The sequence below is a fragment of the Colletotrichum paranaense genome (genome assembly GCF_030867605.1).
Source record: "Colletotrichum paranaense strain IMI 384185 chromosome Unknown Scaffold_9.1, whole genome shotgun sequence".
Taxonomy (NCBI): domain Eukaryota; kingdom Fungi; phylum Ascomycota; class Sordariomycetes; order Glomerellales; family Glomerellaceae; genus Colletotrichum; species Colletotrichum paranaense.
Window position 1 is genome coordinate 1,815,231 of NW_026848967.1, and position 23,991 is coordinate 1,839,221.

Here is a 23,991-nt window from a genome sequence, read left to right on the forward strand (position 1 = left end):
CTTAGCGGCTTGAAAGAGACGTCGCTGAGCAGCCGCTTGTACAAACATTATTCAAGGGATCATTGATGAGGCGAGCCTTGACGCATTATCCTCGATTGACTCACATGTCTTCCTGCCATCGTCTAAGGAGTCTTGACAAGATGTTGTTTTCATTCTGGAACGATGTTCCGAAAACTGAAATACCGAGGTCCAGGTTTAAACCAACTCGAATAAATATACATCACTCAACATGTCAAGAACTTCACGGGCCCCAATCTTTTCCGGGCTTACTCTTTCTTGTTTCTCGTTTCCTCATTTCCTCACCAGGGACGACACAATGGCTGGCGTCAGCTCCGAATCGAGCCTCTGGGCGATACGGTATCCCAACTGGGATACAACTAGGGAAGCCTTCGAGGATGACAAAACCCCAGTACCGAAACCGCCATCCGTAGCAATCGACTGGCTTTTCTTCAGCGAGACTTTTCAAATGAGAGCCCTTGGGGGGCTGCGTTTGCCAGAATACTGGGCCCTGCAAGACATCGACGCATATGGACCAACCTACCGCGTATCGGACGTGGCAGGTGCCATCGAAGACGAAAGCGATCCATTCATTGATGCCGATCCACGCGAGAAACTGTCAAACTTTATGGATGGTTTGACACTGTACCCGTACGTATCTTGGGCAACCAGTGACTTTGTCGAGGTGGACGAAACGAAGTGGTTCAAGATCTTCCGAAGGGAGAGATGGTCGAGCTACAAGCACCCCGACCCCAACGGGCTATCGATCGATATCGACGACGACGCAACATGGGCCAAAATAAGCAGAGTCATCGAGCTTGCAAATAGAATTCTGAAAGAAGCAGTCAGTCATGAATGGTGTGTTCCCACTTTACACGTACGAACAGAATCAGAGGCCTTTGTTCTCCGGTTGGAGAAAGACTTGTAGCACATCTGCATTTCACTGACGCTTGATATCCGCTAGGCTGGCAAGTTTTCTAAAGGAGGATTCCCGTGAAGTTCGACGGGATGTGATGGTAGGGTCAAAACATCAGGCCCCTCGGAACGGTACCATCGTCCGCGTCAAGCCGGTCAGCCCCGAATCCCGTCTTAGTCCAACAGAAGCTCGAAAGGTTCTTGACGACATCGCCGACACTTTCTTTTGGGGATTCTATCTTAGAGAAGAATGGCCTTCAGCTATTGGATTGACAACAAAGCTCATTGACAAGAACGGGAGGCAGCTCAAGTGGATGCGTGTTGGTATCGAGTATTTCCAGCCGATATTCCAAAACATGATGTTCCAGGACCCTGAAGGCCGCCAGGCAACGTTTCTGGTGACCAAGACTGTGAGTTAGATCTCCATTCAACCTTCCTCTGATGTTAATAGGTATTGACTAGTTTCTGTTTTGGCTAGATACTGCATGAATTAATGGTATTATGTCAAGATCTTCTTCTGCCGAGGTAACTTCACTAAACATGGAAAATATAGCATGGTATATCTGGCCACATGCACAGATCGTATCAAGAAAAGCATCCCGAGGAACCGCTCATGGCGACTGAAGTTGTAAGTAAGATTTAACACCTCTGTCGCGAAAATTCTTGCTTATGTGGTTGCGAGTAAAGTTCTGGGACGAAGAGAAGTATGCAGAGGCGGGCATTTCTTGGGAAATGTCATTCTTTGGATTTTCCTTGAAGGACGTTTCCGGCGGTCCCCAAAAGGCTGGTCATGCCCTCTTCGGCATACGTGCCCCTTGGCCAGCTTTCTGCGTGTCAAGCGTCGGTCACATGGATACCTACGACAAAGGGCCTCTCACGGAAGCATTTCGGGAACATCGGCCCGGCATACCTGCCATCGTCCCTTGCGCGATGACAACTTCTGACTTTTGGGAGACCCATGTGCCAAAATACGGATACAAGGCACTGAGATACAAGGGGGTCAGTGTTTCTGAACGGGTTTGGGAGAGCCATTATCAAGACGCCGCACGAACCTCGCGAGCCAAGATTCTTGACCCCCCTTATTCGGAATACGGTCGCCTTGATCATAGTATGAGAATGATTGCTCAGCGCTTGAGACTTAGACGATTGGAGCTCCGAAGGCTGAGGCCATGGTACAAGGAAGAATACACCAAATGGCATGCTACGATATATGCCGAGACTCAACTGCGATGCAAATTGGCCGACATTGGGTCTTCGTCTAAATCCCATCACGACACACACGAATCCGATATTCGGCACCAGCTCAAGAGCGTCTTGTGGCCATATAACCATAGTCTCGATGTCGCCAAATTCAAGATTCGACACAAAACGACATCGAGGTTCCTCTACCACGCCTACGCATATCTGTGGTTGGCAACGCTGCCCGTCAGGAAGAAGCCTACGCCATCCAGTCGTCCGACCTCAAGGCCACTGCATCCCGAAAGACTGAGCATACCCAAAGCTGCTGGAGGCCAGGAGCTCATTGACCTTGCTACTAATCAGGGAAAAAGAACATCAGTAGCGACGGACACGTACCTACACAACTCCAATACCCCAAGCCACGACAAAGAGCTGTGCATGGAAAACGCCAAACTGTCGTTTTTACGATGGAAAGTTCTCGGAAATGTGTCACCTGAGGTGGCTAAAGGTTTCGAGTATGACTGGCGTGATATAAGGAGAATGATGGATCAATCCCCCTATGACCATGGGTGGTTAACTTACAATTACCGAGACTTGCCCACCCACGTCACTCAAGAGATGCATTACCCTATCGGAGCATCGCAGGTTCAAGGACTTCCCTCGAAGAGGATTGACCTTGACGACGCCGATCTTCCATCCTGGGCAGTCGCGAGACCGGTGATCGCTCAAGTGCCGGTCCCGTTGCGAGGCAAATCTGCTGAGATCACCCCTCCGCTTCGCCACTACCACGTAGGCGAAATTGGTGATCATCAACGCGTCGGTAGCGGAGTCAAGTGGTTTGTCCACAAAGCCGACGGTGATGACAGGCATTTAATTTACGACTTTAGTGGGATATTGTCGTCGGAATATGGGTGGGATGCTGCAACTCGAGAGAAACTGACAATGAGGCCAGATTCCTCCAGTCCTGTCTTGAATAGAGTGCTTCGCACAGGAGACATGAACGAGAAGGTCCGTGAATTGTGTTTGAAAAATGGGCCCATTGGACAAGTGATGCGGCTCATGCGCACGGAAGATATCAGACTGGCTTACAACAGAGACCGCTTGTCATGTGTAGCCTTGGGTAACCACGTTTTTGATCTGACGTGTGATCTGACAAGTAAGTTTATTCTTGGCTTGGAATTCTCGAGACTTGCTCATAGGCTCGTACGCTGATCTTTCAGACTTCCAACTGGCAGAACACATGCAACCTTTACTGGTGATTATTAAGCTAAAACGACAGGAAAATCCTCTCCTCAGGGCAGTCAGTTTAGGATATAATCCTGATGTTATCGTCAACTTCCTTCGGCCTTATCAGATTGGGATCAGGACGCAAGAGCTTGAGAGGTACAGCGTTTATCGATTACGCCATTTCACATTGAACGAAGTCAAGTGGCACGTTTACCCAGAGACAGGGATCTACACCATCTTCAAAGGGCATTCGGTAATAGATCTTACAGGTAAGTTCGGTACAGGTTCAAAGACTCAGGTCGAGTACTCAATGCTGATCAAACAGACTTCATGAAATTTCATCCTGGTGGTATGGAGATTCTGCAGAGCGTCGCCGGGAAAGACTGTACACGTCAATTCAAGCAGTACCATCAAGTCCCAACGGGTTTCCTTGGTGTCACTACACATGTCTATTTCGAAAGGCTGCAAGTTGGTAAGATCGTCTCTGAGCAAAGCCCAGGCGTTATATCTCCGGATCAAATTGTAATTCGAAATCAAGTCTTCAGCCGAAAGGGTAAGCATAGAAAACGTTTCCGGACTAAAGATGAAGTTCCTACTGACAGTAGTCGCTTAGCGGATCTTTCAAGGCTGTCAGGTAGCGCCTTAGACGGGTTAAGGAGTCTCCTGGCATCCGAAGAACTTGAAGAATACTGGGGAAAGAATGTGACGGCCCAGATGGACACAGCAAGCCCGCCAAAAATACTTTGCAGACTGTTTGATACAAAATGGCTTGTTGTCGCCAAGGTTGTCGCGCCAATAGACACACTGCCTTTCATGGACGATCAAATGTTGGCGCGCATGGACGGCAAAGTTGAGCCCTGGGGCTTCCATGAATCCTACGTTTCTGACAGCAAGTACATATACAACTTGACTTGTGAGTATTGCCGTCGGCACTAATTGTCTGCGCGAGTGACTAAACTCCACCAGCATACCTCAGATACGGAAAACCTGACGGGTACAACGAGCTTTTGAAAGCTCGTGCCGGAACAACGCTCTCCAACTCATTACAAGACCAAGAACTGAAGCGAAGGCTGTGGTCAGACTTCCAATATCGAATTATAGCACAGCATGGTCCGAATCAAGATGCTGATTTCGATTGGAAAAGGTCCTTCAGGCCGATCTCCGAAGATGTGCCTGACTTTGAAGGTAATGAAACTTCGAAAGTCACACCTGCTATGTCAGTTGCTCAAGCTGCGGGAAAGGGCAATGCGACTCGTGCTTCAGACCAGATTGTCCAACCAATCCAGAGCGTGGCCGGCACGAAACGCAAGCATAACGGGCAGCTCAAGGTACAGGAAGAGCGCATCAAGGCTGTTACTACAAGCCGATTTGCACTGCCAGAACAAGTAGCTGCAGGCGTGAAACGAAAGAGCTCGCCGACTCCGGTCCGGCCGTACAAAAAGGTAGTCAAAGAATCTCGTGGCTCTGTTGGTGGTCCTTCGTCTGGGATTGAAGGCTCAAGCAGAACAAGTTCAAGGGGAACAGAGAAGCCGAGGCAAGAATGGGAGTGGAAGGACTTGTACATGTATCGATGATGATGGCAAGGACGCGTGTGGAACATTGAGGCTATTGATGAGGGAGCAGAATTGATCTGAATGATGAATCGGTAGAAGGTCGTTGAGTGTTTGTTCGAGATTTCATGACGCACCTTTGTGTTCGAACTTAAGGTTGTTCATCTTCCAGGCATTTTTGCCCGCATGAAAGCTGGACAGTCATGTCCCCCGTCTTCTCGACAAATGTCAAAATCTGCCACATCAGAGTACGGTGCCGAATTCCAACACCTCTTCAACGACCATCGCCTGACATTGGCATTGCTGGGATGTTCTAAGAGCACTAATAAAAAGCTGTTTCACGTTCAATATCTTACATGAGGTTGCGTACCAGACCTTGGCCCTACCAGATCCATGGTCTCAGCAGATAGTTCCTCTTCCACTCTGGGCTTTATGCGTCTCGCAAGTCAGTTCCGGCTACCTACCATGCCCATGATCCCTTCATGACACATTTGGAATGATCGGAAGCATTTGCAATTCATTGTTCTGGAAACAGAGCAGAAATACGCAGTGCCATGTCGCTGAATCCGGAAAGGGACCAGGGCCCCGGCCACGCATCCCATCGGCGGGGACACAAAGGAACAGGAAGCCCACGTTGACCCCTTGCCGAAAGGTTCATTGAACAGTTCTTTGCGCCCAAGACCAAGGTGTCATGAATCCTTGGGTTTTTGCTCATCTTTTTTCAGTTACAATGCTGAACGTGATCCAAAATTGTACCGCTCGACTGTTTTCAGTCATTTGAGAGGCGTTTGTGTGCCTCGCTCGTCTTTCCATTCCAATCCGATCTACCAAAAGACTTGATCTCTATTCTGAGTTGCAAGGCTCTCACTCAACCGCTCGACTTACTTTTCCACTACCTGCTCAATACTCGAATCTGTCTTGAACTCAGACGCAGACTGGTCTCCGGTATCACTCATTCTGTCAGAGACTGAACATCCCCAGAATGCCTGACTCTTCAGAAAGTTGCTGGGAAAGGTATTATGGCGTTGGCGAGACACGCCCGCTGCGACAGAATGGCCTATCATGGATGGACCCAATCTTCCCATCTCTTGACCCGCAGACACTCGAGATCATCGAACCACACTCTGACATAATTCCACAACCGTCTCCTCCCGAGCTGGACGATCTCCTCCTCTCGGAGCGACAGCAACTTTCAAGTCTCTCGGGGTTGCGAACCTGGGAAGCTGCGGTACTGGCAAAGACGGAAGCCTATACTGCAACGGGCGAGAGGCAAGCAATGAATAGCAACGAAATACAAGTCGACGAGTCGTCTTGGCTGCCTGTTTGGTCAAGGGACCGTTGGATGATTGACTTCATTGCGCCTCCCAGTTCGTCCACCAATTGGTCTGGATCGCGTCTCTGGAGCGCGCACGATCCGATCATCTGGGGCGTTCTTAAAAAGGCGATACAAATTGCTGATAACATCGTGCGGAAATCCCTCGAAGGAGACTGGTAATTACACATTCCAAGAAGACTTGACATCATACTGTAGACAAGAGCAAGGTAGGGTGTGAATCAAGACAGAGCTAACATTGTGCGTTTCATTTCAGGCTACAATCTCTGCTCATCCCGGAAAACCTTGAGAGCCATGAAACGACACTTCTGTCAGGTTCGAGTAAGGTCGGCAAAATCTGGAGAATGAAATCATCTCCCATCATTCGCAAACCTGCGAAAGAACTGATCCAGCTGCTGTCCTCGCCTTCCCTTTTGAATAGAATATTTTGGACTTTCAACGACAAAACAACCTTGAACTCATATGTGCCGGACGGAATCATCAAGGGATTGACGGCACCATACGATTTATCGGAAGGGCCGATCACGGTCTTCGTCAACATTTCTGGGATAAAGACGCTTCTAGATGCAAACGCCACTCAATCTTCCAAGAGTGCGGCGCTGGTGTGTCTTGCAGACACTGTGAGTCTGCGATCTCGCGAGTCTTTTACTTGCTACTTACTAATGCGCTCCTTTGTACAGCTAGTTCACGAACTCATGGTAACCCAACACCGATTTTGGGTGTTTTTCCTGAGGACACGTGTATCAGAATCGACTAACGCTGGGACACCCTTGTTATAGCATGTGATCGGTTTTCAGAACTTGAGCAGTGAGGTCCTGCTACAAAAATTAGGAGTCCCGCTTCACGGTTTTGAGATCGTAAGTAACCTGAATATACTACTCGCTAGATCTGCTGATAAGAATAATTTTTGCCAGTTCGGCCCACAGGAGCACCAGTGCGAGCTCGGGTGGTCATTTGAACAACATGCATTTGGAGGCACTGTGTTTGGACTTATCCCCAAACGCGATAGAAACTTGCTCAGCATAAACTATGCGCCATTGATTCTATCCATCAACAGGTTCCCTCATGTATCTGATCCTACACTTACCTATGACTTCCTTTTGGATAGCCCCACCATCAAAACGAGTTGGCCTCTGCCATCACTTTGGCATACTTCCCTTTCTTCCGAGGCTTTCTGGACTCAAATCGTTTCCAAGTATGGTTATTCGAGCCTGAAGGCACCCAAAATGCTCGAGGTCACGAGAGAGAACGGAAATCGAGGCTTTTACCAACCTTGGGTTTGGACTATCGAAAAGTCGGCTTGGTTCAAGGAAGGCTTCGTCCCTCAAAATTTCCAGGCTGATGAGCTCAGGATGTCAGCGAGGAGTTTGCACAGCCGGCGGCTCAAGTATCAGAGAATGCGCCCGTGGTTCAAAGACACATTCGCAATGTGGCAGATGACGCCTTACAGCCAGGTCGATCCTCGACACAGACTTTCATGTCTAACGATTCCGCTAGCTCGCAGGAACCAACGTGACGAATTTGACACAGATTGTCTAGTTAATTTATTGATTCACCCGCTATACGTGGATTATAACCAATACGGCGTACTCGAATATGAAGTTTTTCAACGAAACTTTCAAGCTCGCATTCATGATGAGAATAAGACGCAGTGGTTCTGGCGGGCCATAGGGTTTCTCTTGCTAGCCTCGCTGCCTGCACGAGCAGAGGAAGTCGTACCGGCGAAACAGCCAAAACGACTACTATCGAACCCTTGGACTATCTCCCAAAGTCTCCCGCTCAGCCAGTCAACAAAAGACGCCATCCAGGCACAGATTAAAACAGCATGTGCGGAAAGATGGTTCTACCCGCCGTTCACGTTAGTAAGGCGACACATGCAAGATCCCAACGACCCATATTTGGCACGCAGTGATCGCCACAATAACATTGATCTAGCAGAGACCGCATTCAATACATACACGTCACTCTGCATAGAGCCAGCCGGTTTGCGAGACGCCTTTGTAGCCGAATGCTCAAGCTTAAGAGCCCAATTGGATGCCGACTTTGCAAACGGCTACACCTCGTGGCTTGACTTCCGTTTTCAAATGCCTCAATACCCTGGGCAAACCTACGATGGTAGGGCACTTTCACTATTGGACTTTCATCGTTCAGGTGCAAATCCTGGGAACTCTACAGACAAGGACAGTGGAGACAGAGCTGCCGAGATATTCCACGGAGAAGACCCGGCAAAACACCCCTCCCTAGACTTCCCGGCTTTTGCGAAGGCTGGCATCGTCACTGTACCTTCAAAGCAGGGTGAGAGTCATCAGCGATATCAGCTACCATACTACACAGTGGCTGAGCTGTACGATCACGCGAAAGTACTCGGAGATGAGCTGATTCTGGTCGAGAATGGGCACCACCTGGATGTTCACAAATGTTCTGCCATCTGTCGATCGCTCGAGCTTGATGAGGACGAACTGCCTGAGTTCACCAAGCCCACTTTCTACGGCACTCAGTTGACTGATTACGGAGTGGAATGTCTCTACGAAGCTGACATACTTTCCTTGCCCTTGGGGCGAGTGGTTCGCATCTTGCGGGAAGATGACATTGCTCAGTGTGATGGAACCGGTGGGGATCCGTTATGGATCCGCATACACAACAGCGTTTTTGATATTACTCGTGCGTAGGATTGCAGACACAACCCACATTGATTGACTGCTGACATCAGACAGACTTGAAGTGTTTATCAGAGCCGGGACTACGGAGGCTCTTGGCGAGTAACCCAGGTGGAGATCCATCTCTTGAACTACTGCAAGATGGGTATACTCTTGACGAGATCAAGAAATCTCTTGCACCGTGGCGGGTTGGCATGGTAGCCAAAACTCCAGGCGTAGTTGCCGGCAAGCATTCTGTCAGAACCTTCACGCCCCGATCACTCAGAAGACACGAGTTCAGAGAAACAGGGTTGTACGTTGCGATTGAGAACAAGGTTTACAACATCACCGGTAAGTAGAGAGATGGCTAAGGCCAAAGAACTAAGAGGGTAATGACTGATCATATGGCAGACTATGCCGAAACACATCCAGGGGGGCTTCAGTGTTTGGTCGAAAATGGTGGACGAGACATTACAGATCTCTTCAATAAGTACCACCAAACGAATCGCAACCGAGTTCTCAAAAGCTTGCAGGAGTTGTACATTGGCAATTTGATCGAGCAGCGACAAGAATATGCAGATGATGATGTGGAAAGTCTTGTTAATGACAGGCCTGTGCTTCTACATGAAATCAGATTCGGCAGGGAGGTCTACTCGGTGGAAGGTGAGCTTGAATGACATCGTTACGAAATCAGGCTTTTGAGAATATGCTGACTTCCTGATGGTACAGCTCTCAGAGACTCAGAGGAGCATGGAGAGTTCTCCGAACTTGCAGATTCTCTTTCGCCCTACCTCGGACTCGATGCCACGGAGGCTCTGCAAGCAGAAGAGTATGAGGACGGGCCCCTGATGCGCTTTGCTTGTCTCAGGGGCTACATTGTAGCAACAGTCGAGGAAATAGGCTATAGTCTTCCGGAAATCGAGCCAGAGGAACTCAGAATGTTCGATGGACATACCGACGATGGCCGTGATATCCAATACGACGCATTCGTGGCTTCAGATGGCTTCGCCTACGATTTAACAGGTGAGTATACTTCGTACTATTCTGTCTTTAAGTCTACCTCACAAGTTCCTTACTCGTGAAAACCCAGCTGCGATGCTTTACGGATCATGCAACCCCATCTACTCCAAGTTCAAACCCTTCCTCGGAGGTGTTGTAGGGGATGAGGAGTTAAGAACGTACCTTGACACCCATTGCGAAAATCTCATCTGTGCGGTTCTAGTACAGGAAAAGAACGAAGAGAATGGTAGGCGCATTGTCAACTGGGATCCTAGGAAAAAGGTTGCTCGTGAGTATAGTCTTGCGATCAGTTTGGGTGAAATGTTATTGACCCCTTTTCTAGCCCGGTATAAGATGCCTATCTGGGCCAATCGCCCTCGAAAGGTTCCGAAACCACCGGCAGAAGACGACATTGCTCCTCACATTGACACCATAGAAAAGGCCAAAGTCGCAAGAGAGGAGCAGTCCGAGAAGAAGGAAGTATTCGAGCCCACTCCAACGGCAACCTTTCTTCAAAACATGATCAATCAACTTGACGAGGTCAATCAGTCCAGCTTCGCTGTGGGGCTGGAGGAGGAAGAATCTCGAACCAGCTGTAACAGAAACACTAAAGGCAAGGAACCAGAAAGTAAGGCAAGTAGTTCAAAGACGCGACAATTGAGCAGATTGGAGGCCGATCTCAGACGTCGCAAGGACGAAAAGATCATGAGGGAGATAGCCCGAACATGGCAAGAGGTGATTGCTTCAGATGAATCAACTCTACCGGCTGCTTACCCGCCTCAGAACAGCGCCAAGGACACAGTTGGTAGTGCGCTTCAAGAGAAACAATCAGAGGAAGGAGAACGTAGTGCCCAACAAGACGCCACTCCGCCCGGTATGTCGAGGAGAGCACTCGAGGTCATCAAAAAGCGCAAGCCTGTGTTCGAGATCGATGAGGGCCCCCCGAGGAAGCGACGATAGATACTGCTTTGCATCTACATGCCAAGCTTGCTTTAGTTTTTGACACACATTGCCGATATCTGAAGTATTCCTGGGTCTTTTTTGTTGTTGGCGCCGAAATGGAATTGATTGTTTCCCTCATTGATCGAGTCTCGGATAACTATCTTCATTGCGTTCGGATGGTTGTGTACTTTACGACAGAGTTCCTCAAATAATCGCCAGTCTAAGAGAGCTAAAATCTCCGCTTTCAGTTTTCGTGACAATATCCACCTGTTGAACTTGAGTGTTGAAAAGACAGCTCCGCATCAAATCAGCCACGGACTCGGCCGAGATCCCCTTACTCCACTCCGGCCGGGGCAAGCATCGGCCTAGTCTGAATGGTGTCAAGTGATGACAAACCATGACGTGATGGAGTAGCGCTGTCGTTCTCGTCGAGGTCCAACACCGACATGGGCATTGCAGACTTTCATTCTTGGGGATTACACATACTCTCAACAACATCGTCCCAATTGCAACAATTGTACTTATAGAACTCAGCTGCACCATGTCTTTCATGCAGGAGCTCACGTCATGGATGTCCCCAACATCGTTGACCCTGTCCAACCCACCAAAAGCGGGCGACGCGGCCCCGAGCACCGACCAGCTCACACTGCCCAGGGATGGTGGTAAACCCGCTGTAATCGCTTTCCTGCGGCACTGTGGATGCCCATGTTAGTCAATGACCCAAACGATGGATGGGGTTTCGTTCCGTAGGATCGTCAGTGAGACTCACATACCTCACCCACCAGTCGCCGAGAAGACCTTCATCACGCTCCGCGAAGCAGCATCGAAGCATCCCGAAATCGCCTTCATCGCCGTCTCTCACTCGTCAGAGTCGCACACACAGAAATGGCTGTCCGAGGTCGGCGGACCCGGCGATAAGAACCCGGTCCAAGTCATCGCCAACGAAGAACGCGACGTGTACGCCAAATGGGGACTCGGCGCATCGAGTTTCTGGCACGTACTGAGTCCCTGGACGCTTTCGGATGTGTTCAAGCTCTCTCGTGAAGAGGGAATCGCCAATAGGCCCACTGAGAGCGGCAACAGATGGCAGACTTCCGGAGCTTGGGCTGTTGATGGGAAGGGTCAGGTTACATGGGGTGGTTCCGCCACGACTGCCTCTGAGATTCCCGATGTTGGAAAGGCCATTGAGACGCTGAAGTAATGTATGTTCTAATTGGTATTATTCTATTTTGGAAACATTAAATTCGACTTTCGGCAGCTCCAGCGGACCAGCCCTGAACCAAACCGACAAACTTTTCAACCTCTGTCGCTTCCGTCGCCCACGTTGTGAGCAATCTCACCACAGCTTCATCATCCCCTCGCTTCTCCCATACATAAAAGATGAAGTGCTCCTGCAAAACCTTGATCAAGCTCATGGGCAGCACCGCAAACACCTGATTCGTCTCCGTCACAGCGTGAACCGAGAACCCGGCTGCAGCAATACCGCTGGACAACGTCTCGGCGCAGTAATTAGCTAACCGCGCGAGGTCGAAATAGAGATCCTCTCTGAAAAGCTCTGCAAACTGCGCGCCCATGATTCTGCTCTTGGCCAGAAGCGAACCATGCTGCTTGACGTAGAACTCGAACTCGGTCGCTAGACGAGCGTCCTTGACGACCACAGCTTCTCCAAGCAACGCTCCATTCTTTGTGCCTCCGATCCAGAAGATGTCTGTCAACTCCAGGATATCGTGCAGCGTCATGTCGTTTGATTTTGACGCTACTGCTGTCCCGATGCGTGCGCCGTCGAGGAAGAGTATCAGCTGGTTTTGTTCGCAAACCTGCTTGATTGCAGCAAGTTCGTCTCTCTTGTATATCGTCCCAATCTCCGTCGCATTAGAGATGTACACCAACCTCGGCTTTGCCATGTGGGGGAAATGCCAGTTCTCGTCCACCGCGCGTTGAATGCTCTGGGGTGTCAACTTGCCATTGACTGGCGCGACGTTGATAATCTTGTGCCCGCTAGCTTCCACCGCACCGGTCTCTCTTGTGACAATGTGCCCCGAGCTTGCGGCAATGGCAGCTTCGTGGGGCCTTAGACATGCTGCGATGGATATGGCATTGGCTGATGTCCCGCTGGGGACGAAGAAAATTCCAACATCATCGCGACCCAAGTGCCGACGTATCCGTTGCCTGGCAAGGTCGCAATATGAGTCGCCTCCGTAGCCGGCTTCTTGAGATGTGTTGCCGGCGAGAATGGCTTTGAGCAGGGCCGGGTGAGCTCCTTCGCTGTAATCGTCCAAGAAGCTGTAGCGAGGAGTCGCCGTGGGAGCGGGGAATTGTGAAGGCATGTTATGCTGTAAATAGGCGATGAGACGAAAAACAACAACGAGATTCAAACGAGTCACTGGAATCATGAGAATCTGGTCCAGTTTCCCGGTAATTCTATATAGAAGTCCCCATCCCCACCGCAAAGCCCACCGAAGCTTTCAGACGATGACAAAACCCGAGCGTTAGTAAGTGGAACGTTAGTCAACGATAGTCAGTGCGATCGCGGTGGGTCAGCGCTCAACAAAAAAAAAGGCGTTATCAGACTTTCCCGAAACTACGGATGTCATGGTCCTTGAGATTACCTGCAAAACTTGACGGTTACATGCGGCGTGACAACGGATAGGTGCGGGTTGACAGTCCGGGGTTCCGGTGCTCGGGAAAGCATGAAGTGTTTGGTTGACCGTGCAGTGCAGTACAATGCGGGGGGAAGAGGTGGTCCAAGACACACATCACGAGGCCGTCGTTGAGGAGATGGTGCTGGTGGCATCCATGGAAAAGTCTATGAAACTCCGGTAGGTCTCAACCATGGAGTCGTCGAGGGGTTTCGGGTACGTAAGAACCTTTTGCGATCTTGGCTTGAGTGGTACGCCGTTTGCTGTGAGGTCGTTTGACTGGTCGTAGAGTTCTGGATATTTGGCGTAAAAGGCCGGGTCAATCTTGTAGTACGATGCACCTTTATCCATGTTTAACTGCTTGAACGCTGCACGAGCATGAGACGGAGACGAGAAGAGAGTGGTGATATCCGGGGCGGGGAGACTGGCTGGGGTATCGTTGTCGCCGGCACCGGATGACAATGACATGGCTGCGATAAGGTCCGTCACCCGGACGTAAACTGTAATTTGAGGCGCGTCGCTTATCAATTCGGACATGACCGCTTCCACCACGTATCCCGAGACGGCGTCGCAAAATATCTGATCGATAAGAGGATTGGCGGCGTGGAGCTCTATCAATCGGTCCCGGATCGAGGGGAACGGTATCCAGTCTATCACGCGCGGGTGTGGATGCTTCAGTTGCGTGTCGGTAGGCCGATACCGCTGGTGTAGCTTTTGGAATGTCGCGGGCGAGGGGTAGAGTTGCCAGGCCGTAAGCTCGATGATGTGGAAAAAGCGCGTTTTGGCGTACCATGCCATGACATCCGGTCGCGTCATGCTGTTGAACATGGACAAGACCATGAGAACTGGTTGATATATGCTGAACATAGTTGTCAGTCATCCGTCCTTGTGACATAAGGTCTACTCACCTTTGCATCGACGGTTGGCTATCCGGATTGAAGCCATTTGCCGCCAGCTTGCTTTTCAGAAGATGCTGGAGGAGCTTTATGTGGTCCGAGAACGGCGAATTTGATATCGGCATGTCTTTTCTCAGTGCCATGCTCGACTCCTGAGATGCAGCCATGGCAGTCAGGTACGGCTCTATCCCGGTTTGGTACTCGAAGCTCCAGATGTTGGGGATCTGGGTATAGAGGGGGCTGGTTCCGGTCACATTGATGAGTTCCGACGATAGAAATGCATCCTCAGATTGACCTGGAGTACCGTCAGTTGCTGATCGATGAATCTCAAGATCTTGAATCGCTTACCTGGACCAGGATGATGGGCAAGCGGCGGGTCAAAGTTCAGTGATGATGTGTCGAAAGGTTCCAATTGCATAGATGGTCCTGGAAAAGGGGGCCCTCCATAACAAGTCTGCTTCTTGTCGTATGTTGAGGGCTGTAACGTATGATCTTCTGTCTCCTCAGAGACTTTGCTGTCCTGAGATCCTGTGTCGTTCAAAGTCTTTGACACAGAGTCGCTCAAACCTTGAATGTTGGCAAGCAGTCGCGACATCCTTGCCTGAACATTGACGAGTTGCGCCCGCAACTGCCTGTTCTCACGCTGAAGCTCCTCGATCCGCTCATTGTCGGACTTCTGGTCGGTGTTCACTCTGCTACTAAGCTCTCTCATGCGCTCCGCTTGCCTGCGACGGAAAGCCTGCTGTGATAGCCGGTTGCGCAGTCGTCTTAGGTTGAAGCAACCCCTCGTTAGCGATTTTCGTTGGGGGTAATGGGGTGCTGGCGTTCACCACGCAACTCCACCTACTTCCGTTCTTGTTCACTCATTGAAGAGCTCTTGTCTTCCTCATGGGAAGTATTTCTGGAGGGCGGCATCATGCGGCAAATGGCCTAGTGACTCAAAGCTCTCAACTCGATTCTTCAATTAGGAGTTTGTAGGAGGAAAACCGCAGACTTATTTCTGTCGCACACTAGACGATCAGGTACCTTACTGGCGCCGTGGGGACCTGCTATCGGCCCCACCACCGAATGCTCCGTGCCGGGAATGCCGTCACGGTGGCATCTTGGGCTTGCTCTTCGGGCCCGATCGGGACTCTTATAGTTGAAGGGCTAGTTGTATAAGGTTTTCAAACACTTCGGTTTTTATATAGACCTCCCCAGTCGTGTCGGGACTCGGTGAAGGACACGAGATGTCGTCCGCCACTACTTGCGAATCCAGACAAATAAATGAGAAAATTACATGTCTTTCCGCGAAGCATGTCCTGAGATCTACCAAAGCATTGATCATGCCTCTAACGGAACAATGACGCGGTCAAACCAGACAAGCGGCGCATCGCCCCCCTCCAACCTCAGCCCGACACCAATTTGCGAGACCTTGCCAAGAATATTGACTTTGAACTCAACGGGTACGCATAGTATCGGGATGCCAACTGTCTGTGCCTTCTTTCCTCCCATGTATCCTTGACCAAGCCAATGATTGCCAGACATTGGCTCGAGGTATATCATCGGTGCAAGGTGCGCAAACGCCTCCCCTCCCATTCCAAGAACACGAAGCTCGCATTTGACAACGGAATTCGAACAATCCAAGACTACCTCGAGAGTGCCAAACCCAGTGTTATGAAATTCCCCGACGTGATCTGGGATGGGCAATGTTGGTGACAAAGGCGGGGCCGGAAGCGAAGGGTACAGCTCGCTTGCGCAAGCCTGCAAATGTTCCAGCTCAGCTTTCTTCCTATCTTTGTACCTTTTCTTTCATTAGGCCTCCGAATAGCCAAAGACCTTGGAGGAAACTTACTGTTTGTTCATATCCGGTCTTTTGTCTTTAGGAATTCCCAAGTGTTCCGAGAGAATATGGGTCGCAATCACCTGCGGAGCCTTGACATCCGTGTTGGTGAAGACGATCACGCCTATCTGCTGCGAAGGAATCATCATCATCATCGAGATAAACATGTTGACTCCACCGCTGTGGAAATACACCTGCTCGCCTCCCAAAATGGCGGTGTACCACCCCAAGGCATAGCTCACAGGCCCAGTAAACGGTTCCATCGCAGGAGCCACCAAAGTGCGCGGCGTCTTCACCTCTCGATGTCCCGGCTTGGAGATCGGCGCGGACTCGGTCATCATGATGCGCAGGTACTTGGCATAGTCGAGGACGTTTGACACAATGGAACCTGCGCCTTCTTCGCCAGAAGAAGGTTCGTGCGGTAGTTGCAGGTAGCTTCCGTCATCTGGATTGTAGTAGTACTCCTTGGCGAGAACCAAGCCACTCTGTTCGGCATCTCTTAGAGAGAAAAACGTCTCGTTCATGCCCATAGGCTCCCACAAGTACTCTCGGAAGAAATCGCCCAGCCATGATCCAGTCAAGACTTCAATAAGATGGCCCATAGCCCCGAACATCTTGTTGTTATACAAGAAGGTCGTGCGTGGTTCCGCAGCCATTGGTAGATGTCTTAACAGGCGGGTAGTTCCCTGAGCCGTAGCAGCCGGTGCCAAATCATGGGAAGGGTAGCCTGTCCGATGGCTCATAGCGTCCTCGAGAGTGATGTGAGCCGTAGCCCACTCATCGCTGAGAACAAAGTCATCGCGGAGAATGTGGGCTACCGGCGTCTTCCAACTGAGTCCAGGGTACACTGACGAGGTCGCGCTTGCATTGTCGATGAGAAGGGAGATGCCGGCGGCAGTGAAGGACTTGGTGGTACTGCCGGTGTAGTAAAGCGTGTGCGGGGTGACGGGTGTAGAATTGAGAACGGCGTAGCCATAACCCTGAGAACATCAGTCCCCCATTGCCAATTGTGAAGTGTTGTCAACTCTTGCACTCGAGACCACACGAAGTCGAAACGGGGGGGCGGGGCGATCTTTACCTTTGCCCAAGTATTGTTCCCGTCGACAATTGCAACGGCTAGACCTGGAGCATGCCACTCCTCCCGAACTCGCTCAATAAATTCATCAAGGTCCTTTGAGACTACGCGAGGCACATCTCCGACAGCTTGGTTTTCTTCATGGAGGGGGCGCTGTGCTATGTCTTGTCCGAAGGCTTGGGTTGCCCACAGGGCCACGATTGGAAATCGAAAATGCTTCATTTCAGTCAGTGCATCGTATTCAGTAAGAATGAAGGTGTGATTGAAGGCCACGAAGCTCGGTTGCGACTTAAGTATGAGAGCCAAACAAATGCCGGAAGCCCCTGTATGTAAGCCCGGAAGAAAGTCCCCTCACCGGGCGTCTAGCTGCGCCATAAGATATGTCTGGGGGCCAATAGGTGGTGCGGAATTCCCATTGCCCCTTTAGGAAGGTGGTTCATCATATTGACTTCATCGAAGAGGTCAGGCCTCACCGACATCGACACCAAGTCCAGTAAGGCACTCATCAATAGCAATCCATGTGTAGACCGGGGAACGGAAGCTTATACACCAGACGCCGAAAGATTGAAAGAGAACGAAACAATGGCGAAAATTGGAACAAAACATGGATTCAAGAGTGTAGTCGTAAACATGAGGGCTTCCAATGAGTTTGGAAACAAAGTCATTCATTGTCAATGTCCTCAGTCACTCTTTGACTTCCTCGAGATAATGCCGTTGTCCCGAAGATCATTTCGTTCCGAAGTCTTTCTTTCAGAACCCTTTGATAACAATAAGACCGCACTGAACCATTGTGGCACCACGAGAATTATCTTATATAAGTGCACTCACCATGCGGTCATATTATGAGTTTAGAGAAGTCATCAGACTCATCTACAACGCATCAACTCCTAACCAAACAAGTTCAATAACTTACACGAGAAGAAAACTCTTCGAAAGACTAGACCGAACAAGAATTTCCAACGCCTCGCCCTCCCTTACAAGGTACCAAAGTAAACCAAAATGGACGCAAGCAACGCTGCTCACCTATTTGAACAGTTCGGTGAAGAAGAAAAGCGACACTTGGCCAGTCTCTCAGGTGCCGATATCAAAAGATTGGCGCTCCTGGCCACAATTCGCCTGTTTTCTCGCGGGACTAGTGTCAGGCCTATCCCCGTAGAAGCGCAGCCAGTGCCGAGCACCGAAGTGGCCGTACCTTCAGACAATCTCGACACTGAGGACCACCCAGAACAAGAAGAGTTCTGCAATGATCCCTCGTGTCCTTGCAACTCCATCAATTCCCCTGGTATCCCCTCCCACGCCAACGACCGCTCTGCTCCCCAGGAAGCATCTCACGGGTTCATCTTTGGTAGTAACTCAACATTCCGAACTGACTATCAGCTTTGTGCAGATCATGCCCGCATGTGTGGGGGTGAATACTGGTCCAAGTCAGAAGAGCCATTGGACTTGGAGGAGTCATCTGAGGGTGGCAGTGAAATGGAAGAGCTGGAAGAGCCCGTCAACATTTCAGTAGATGATTACATCTATCTTGATGAGGATGGAAACGAGCTGGACTCTGAGGGGCCTGGGCTGTCGGACTTGAGATACGACTTTGAGAGTATGATTTGTTCAAGCGAGGAGGACAGAACCAAATAGTCAGGCTATGAAGAGGGCTTTACGCGCCCTGGTAAGGGGGTGACCGTAGAGCGAGTGTCCATGCTGCATGTCACTCGATATGTAGATATAAAGAGTAAAAGAAGTAGTGATTGCATGAAACTGGCTTTCATGATCTCGATTTCCTTGTAAAATTCTCATTTCCTTCCTGTATATTGGGACCCCAAGAAGGCTGTGAGTGTACAGGGCTAGATCCTTCTAGAAATGATGGCTCGAGGGGACGCGAGTCCATAGCCTCGTCGAATGACAAGACAATCTGATGAGAACTTAAAATTCTGCATGGTTCGTCATTTGTGAGATTGTGAAGGCTGACTGTCGGCTATCGGCCGTTGCGTTCGGTACTAGCATGTATTCTAAACACAATGTGCTCGGTCGCTGTTCGGATAGCGGTGCTCGTGGAGATATCTCTAGTCGGACGAATGACTATTCGAAGAGGCAGTGTTGATCAAGTCGTGGGCCAAAGTACTGACCGTCCCAGATGTGTTGTGTCCGGCCTCACGAAGCCGTCTATCAGCTTACTATGGAACCTTTCAAAATCACCCTACGTGTAGAACTTTGTGGTATATTATCCTTTAAACGTAGTCCACAGTTATACGACAATCTTTGAGCTATGGCTTTAAGCCAATGCGAATTCTACCGGCGAGCCTACATTATCTCAGAGGATATCTAGGCATCAATAATTGTCTTTCTTGTGAAGAATCGAATTCTTTGATGTCACTTGGAAGCGCATCCCTCGCGATGGTTGTGAGAGCAATGAATTATTGTAGTCAATGTTGGGTAAGATGACAACATCTTGAGAGCTGATCGCAACATCTCGAAGATATAGAAAGGGAGCCACCAAGTCTATCAACAAACCATTCGACACCACAGAGACACCCATCACATTCATATTCTCACTTCAACCACAATTCCAAGTCTTCCAAATCCAACGACCTTAATGCCACCCAAAATGCGCTTCACAGCCCTCATCCTCATACCCCTGGCCGCCCTTGCCCTCTCATCACCAGTCGCCGACACCAGCGCCAACACTAATGCCGACTCCCTTGAGGAGCGAAAGTCAAGTAACTATCAGCAGTTATCACATTGGGAAATCGGGTTGAGGGTATCATCAAAGCAAGTAATCATTGTTGGATATCTGTGTAACCGGACCATATAACTCCTATCCCCGTATTCATCCCACGCTATAGAAGCCGCTTTGCAAAGCTGGTAAAGCATGAGCAATACGAGACATCCCCACCGGAAAGCTCTGTAATGTACAGGAATCCCGAGATACGCCGTTGCTTTTCCCTCCAAAAGATGGCGCAAATTGGCACAGGAATGAATCATACAGAAGGCTCGCTCTTGACTGCTTCTTGGGCACCAACACCCTCAACAGTACCACCGCAAAGCTGGGCTAACAAAAGATCGTCCATATCAGCTATAGCCGAGTCTGCAAACGGGTCGTCACTTTCGCCCACGCCGGGAGTATTTGCGGAATCTGCGCCTGCGTCCTGGCTAGGTCTGGCGAAGCGTTTGGCTGTCTGCTCCAGCTTACGGTACATCTCTGCGCGAAGCAATCGCTCAGCACGGGAGAGGCCGGTAGGCTTGGGATCCTTGTCGACACCAATGAGGACATGCAGATAGTCGCGGGCGAGCAGGCTATAGATGTCTTGAACTTGCGTGGTCAATTCGTCCTGAAGTCGTCGGCATAACGCCTCAAGCTGCTCCTTGACGCTATCAGTGGAGTAGCGGAACATAGTAGCGCTGGAGGTCTCGACGTGGCTGACCATATGATTCTTCATGCGAGCGTAAGAACCAGGGCCTATTGGTAGTTAATTAGTTGACGGATACCTGGAAACAAGCAGTGGTAGCCTGGCTTACCTGACTCGGCGACACAAACGTCGTAAGCCGGCTGCATTTCCCGCTGAACAACAGGTTGGAAGCCGCGGCTGGCCTCACGCTGCAACTCTTGGACGACTGTACGAAGTGTCCCAGGGATCTCTCTGAGACGGGCGGTGTGAGCTCGCAGCTGCGTACTCAGCATGTTGATGCCGTTGTAATCGGCACCCAGTTCTTGGGATCGTGAAATGACGCTGCCATGGAAGTCCTCAAGTAGAAGGCGGGCGCTCATAGCGAAGCCCTCAAAGGCCGATGGCAGTCGACGTTGGAAAGTCCGTTCCCAACCGCTCGCTAGCTGTCGGGAGATCGGCTCGAGCAGCTCTGCGTTGAAGTCGCGAGGACTAGATGCGCCTGAATAGACTCCCGACCGGCGGCATGTTGCCTTGTATGTGGCCCAAAACATTCCACCTTCGCTGCGATGCGCACCCCAGCCGGATGCCGTAGGGCCAGCCGCGCTGGCGGCCATAGGAATCGATAGGTCAAAGTAGTCGTAGATGCTCTCCGACAAGGCATCTTTCACGGAAACGATGCAGTTATCAACTGCTTTGGCGAAGTCCTGCCGTGGGTCAGTCAATGAGTATAACATGAGAATGAGCCGGAACTCACATTGTCCAGTGTAGCAAGCTGCATTCGTACACGGGTTCCCTCACTCTGCAACTCTCGTTGGCCTAAGTGAGACCGTGATCCATCGTTGGCAGCCCACATCTTCATTGAGTTGAGGAGTTGGCTGAGCTCGGTGAGGAAGCGACGGCAACTAGCAGCGCGGCCGCCTTCTGTGAGCTTCTTAGCGTGCTGCTGAAGTTGAGGAATCTCCGTTTCTTTGACATCCCGGAAGCCATCGTTGTTGAAATCATCCTTCTGCAAACGTCCCCGCATCTTCTGGTAAGCGCGGCTGCTCACACAGAAGACGGGCAGGTTGCGGGCGACCTTGTCATAATCACGGATATCCTCGTCGGGATTAAACGTCTCTTCGTCTTCCTCGATTGCAGCCTCTTGATCCAGCCTACGCAAGTTAGCATGTGTTCATTTCGGCGAGAGCCCCAATTGACATACTCCTTGATACCCATGGCAAAGTCACGCTGAATAGCGCCCTTGGAGTAAATGTTTCTGCCCTGGATACACACCGCCTTGGCTGCCCCAAGCAGCCGCTCTTCCTCTGCCTGACTGCTCTTGATTTCCTGCCGCATGTTGGAGAGCAGGGCATCGACCTCCTTGCGCCGCTGACGGATTTCCTTCTTCTGGTTCTTCAGATCCGCCAGCTTCTCATGGATCTTATCCTCTGTCAAAGGCTGTCGGTTCTGGCTGTCGGGATTGTTTTCCTTATCACTATCCGAGTTGTAGTCCGAATCATCTGACTCACTGCTACTGGAGTAAGATGACTTGCGTTTCCGACTCTTGGATGTGGTAGCTCCACGTTTGCGTTTCTTGCTCTCTGAGGGGGCGAAGACGGTCTTTCCATCCGCATGTTTACTGGCGAGGTCGTCCCACTTATCCCAAAGCGTGTCAATTTGCTCCAGGCTGTCGACGAGGTCCGACTTCTCTTCCCTGGCGTCATTGAGCTTTCGCTTGAGCCCTCGAAGTTCGCCACGTAGCTTCTCGATTTTGGACCAAGAAGCAGAGATATCAGATTCAATATCAAGACTTTCAGCAGCCTCAGTCACTGAGATATCATCTGTCTTCGAGCAGATGAACGTGACAGCCGAGTAGATACCATCGTACTTGAGTTGGCGCTTGAACGAATCACCCAGTAGTGATTTGGCTGTCTTGTCGTCGACGGCTCTGTTGATAGGAGCAACAATCCAAAGACCGGTGCATGCCTTCATGTAGTTCTGTGCGACAGCAGCACGAGCTGCGTTGGAGTCCTGGACACCAGGAAGATCGACAATGACGGCACCAGTAGACAGGGCGTTTGCCTTTGTGAATATCCGGACAACTTTGATCAGGGGCCAAAACTCCATGGGAACGTCCTTCTTGTGCGGATTCTTCTCCTTGCTATCCACATAACGCTGCATGGTTGCGTACAAGTCCTTCGCGGTGGTTGCTCGCAGCTTTTTGACGCTGCCAAGAACACGGGCGACAGCAGGCTCATTGACCAAACGGTCAGGGTCGCTCTGAGCAATCATCTCTTTTGTTTTGTTAGGGTAGACAGACTTTATCTTGGCGTAGGCGATGCCTGCCTCGCTATCTTCGTTAGCGCATTCGTGTGAAATGTTCCCGCTATCGTCGAGAAGATCAGTAAATAGAGTCTTGAGCTCCTTCTTCCAGTCCTCGACGGAAATAAACTCTATTTCTGAGCGATAGAGCTCCTCGGGGTTTTCGGAGTCGTTATAGGAGATCTCAGTAGGCGAAGCGGTACAGGCGCGCAAGCAATTGGTCGGTAAAAGTCGCTCCTCGTCGAGCAGGGCGTTGATGACAGAGCTCTTGCCAGCACCTGTGTTGCCCACGACACCAACAATGGTTTTGGACGGCCGAGAGCGGGCCTTGAGGTCCTCAATTGCCCTGACCCATGTCATAGCCTGCGTGCCTGGGAGGGAAGCGGTGAGGCTGAGGGGAATCTTGAGGCTTTCGAGGACCTCTAAGCCGATCTTGACGCCTCGTTCAAGGATCTCAGGGGACGTTTCTGTTGTCCATTGCTCTAGGAAATCGGGGACTTCATCTTGGGCGGTAAGTGACTCAGGTTCTTCGACAGAAGCTAGACTTTCGTTGGGTGGGTTGGCGGGGTTGAGAATGGGGTCGGCTTGCTCTTCCTTGACGAATGCCGCAGAGCCCGGTTCAGGCTTGATATGAGGAAGAGAAGCATTGGGTTGGGCAGTTGCCAAAGATGGGACTGCGGTAGATGCTGAAGGATCTGGACTTCCTGCCGACTGCTGTAACACCGTATCGAGTACCCTGGGCAGTTCGTGCAAGTTGGCATTCGGCGGCTCAGCCTTGACGCCCTCCATCTTGATTCGGGGCATCGTAAGATTGGTGGTGAGTGACGTGAACGGTGACTAAGCCAATGCGGTCGACATGTGAGGCAAGCTACCGTAGGTCGACACTACAGAAGCTAAGGCCGAAGTGCAGGTGATGTTGACCGAGAATCTGATTCATGAAGTTCTGTGCACGAGCGAGCCTAGATTTCGTCAAGCAGCTCTAAGCGGATCGTGGCGGTTTAGACAGTCGTAATTATTGAGACGCGACGGGACGAGAAGCAATTAGTCTTCGCGTCTTAGGCTTGGGCGGGGCAGGAACACCTCTGGAAGGATGGAAGTCG

At 50.6% G+C, this 23,991-nt stretch overlaps 8 protein-coding genes across 8 annotated transcripts; 4 read left to right on the forward strand and 4 right to left on the reverse strand.

The window, feature by feature from the left end:
- Nucleotides 1–316: 316 nt before the first annotated feature.
- On the forward strand, nt 317–4,892 carry CPAR01_11369 (cytochrome b5-like Heme/Steroid binding domain-containing protein; the record flags this gene model as incomplete). Its single annotated transcript, XM_060495628.1, has 7 exons — nt 317–906; nt 962–1,322; nt 1,466–1,540; nt 1,600–3,247; nt 3,291–3,587; nt 3,644–4,231; nt 4,285–4,892. The coding sequence occupies 7 exons, from the start codon at nt 317–319 to the stop codon at nt 4,890–4,892; spliced, it is 4,167 nt and encodes a 1,388-aa protein (XP_060345976.1).
- Nucleotides 4,893–5,850: 958 nt separating this feature from the next.
- CPAR01_11370 (cytochrome b5-like Heme/Steroid binding domain-containing protein) lies at nt 5,851–10,796 on the forward strand (the record flags this gene model as incomplete). Its single annotated transcript, XM_060495629.1, has 10 exons — nt 5,851–6,359; nt 6,458–6,821; nt 6,882–6,899; nt 6,981–7,058; nt 7,116–8,862; nt 8,916–9,188; nt 9,249–9,500; nt 9,567–9,860; nt 9,928–10,125; nt 10,180–10,796. 10 exons carry the CDS (start codon nt 5,851–5,853, stop codon nt 10,794–10,796), a joined length of 4,350 nt encoding a protein of 1,449 aa, XP_060345977.1.
- A 523-nt stretch (nt 10,797–11,319) lies between these two features.
- CPAR01_11371 (uncharacterized protein) lies at nt 11,320–11,979 on the forward strand (the record flags this gene model as incomplete). Its single annotated transcript, XM_060495630.1, has 2 exons — nt 11,320–11,485; nt 11,564–11,979. The coding sequence occupies 2 exons, from the start codon at nt 11,320–11,322 to the stop codon at nt 11,977–11,979; spliced, it is 582 nt and encodes a 193-aa protein (XP_060345978.1).
- A 37-nt stretch (nt 11,980–12,016) lies between these two features.
- On the reverse strand, nt 12,017–13,105 carry CPAR01_11372 (beta-eliminating lyase; the record flags this gene model as incomplete). Its single annotated transcript, XM_060495631.1, has 1 exon — nt 12,017–13,105. One exon carries the CDS (start codon nt 13,103–13,105, stop codon nt 12,017–12,019), a length of 1,089 nt encoding a protein of 362 aa, XP_060345979.1.
- A 429-nt stretch (nt 13,106–13,534) lies between these two features.
- CPAR01_11373 (uncharacterized protein) lies at nt 13,535–15,228 on the reverse strand (the record flags this gene model as incomplete). Its single annotated transcript, XM_060495632.1, has 4 exons — nt 13,535–14,276; nt 14,326–14,608; nt 14,662–15,098; nt 15,161–15,228. 4 exons carry the CDS (start codon nt 15,226–15,228, stop codon nt 13,535–13,537), a joined length of 1,530 nt encoding a protein of 509 aa, XP_060345980.1.
- Nucleotides 15,229–15,636: 408 nt separating this feature from the next.
- Nucleotides 15,637–17,531, reverse strand: CPAR01_11374 (penicillin-binding protein; the record flags this gene model as incomplete). The annotated part of the gene is made up of 3 exons (XM_060495633.1): nt 15,637–16,096; nt 16,148–17,115; nt 17,214–17,531. Coding segments are annotated over 3 exons (1,746 nt in total), but the record flags the coding sequence as incomplete, so codon positions are not given.
- Nucleotides 17,532–18,209: 678 nt separating this feature from the next.
- CPAR01_11375 (uncharacterized protein) lies at nt 18,210–18,842 on the forward strand (the record flags this gene model as incomplete). The annotated part of the gene is made up of 1 exon (XM_060495634.1): nt 18,210–18,842. The coding sequence occupies one exon, from the start codon at nt 18,210–18,212 to the stop codon at nt 18,840–18,842; it is 633 nt and encodes a 210-aa protein (XP_060345982.1).
- Nucleotides 18,843–20,182: 1,340 nt separating this feature from the next.
- On the reverse strand, nt 20,183–23,680 carry CPAR01_11376 (uncharacterized protein; the record flags this gene model as incomplete). Its single annotated transcript, XM_060495635.1, has 4 exons — nt 20,183–20,661; nt 20,721–21,294; nt 21,345–21,741; nt 21,792–23,680. The coding sequence occupies 4 exons, from the start codon at nt 23,678–23,680 to the stop codon at nt 20,183–20,185; spliced, it is 3,339 nt and encodes a 1,112-aa protein (XP_060345983.1).
- Between the last annotated feature and the right edge of the window lie 311 nt (nt 23,681–23,991).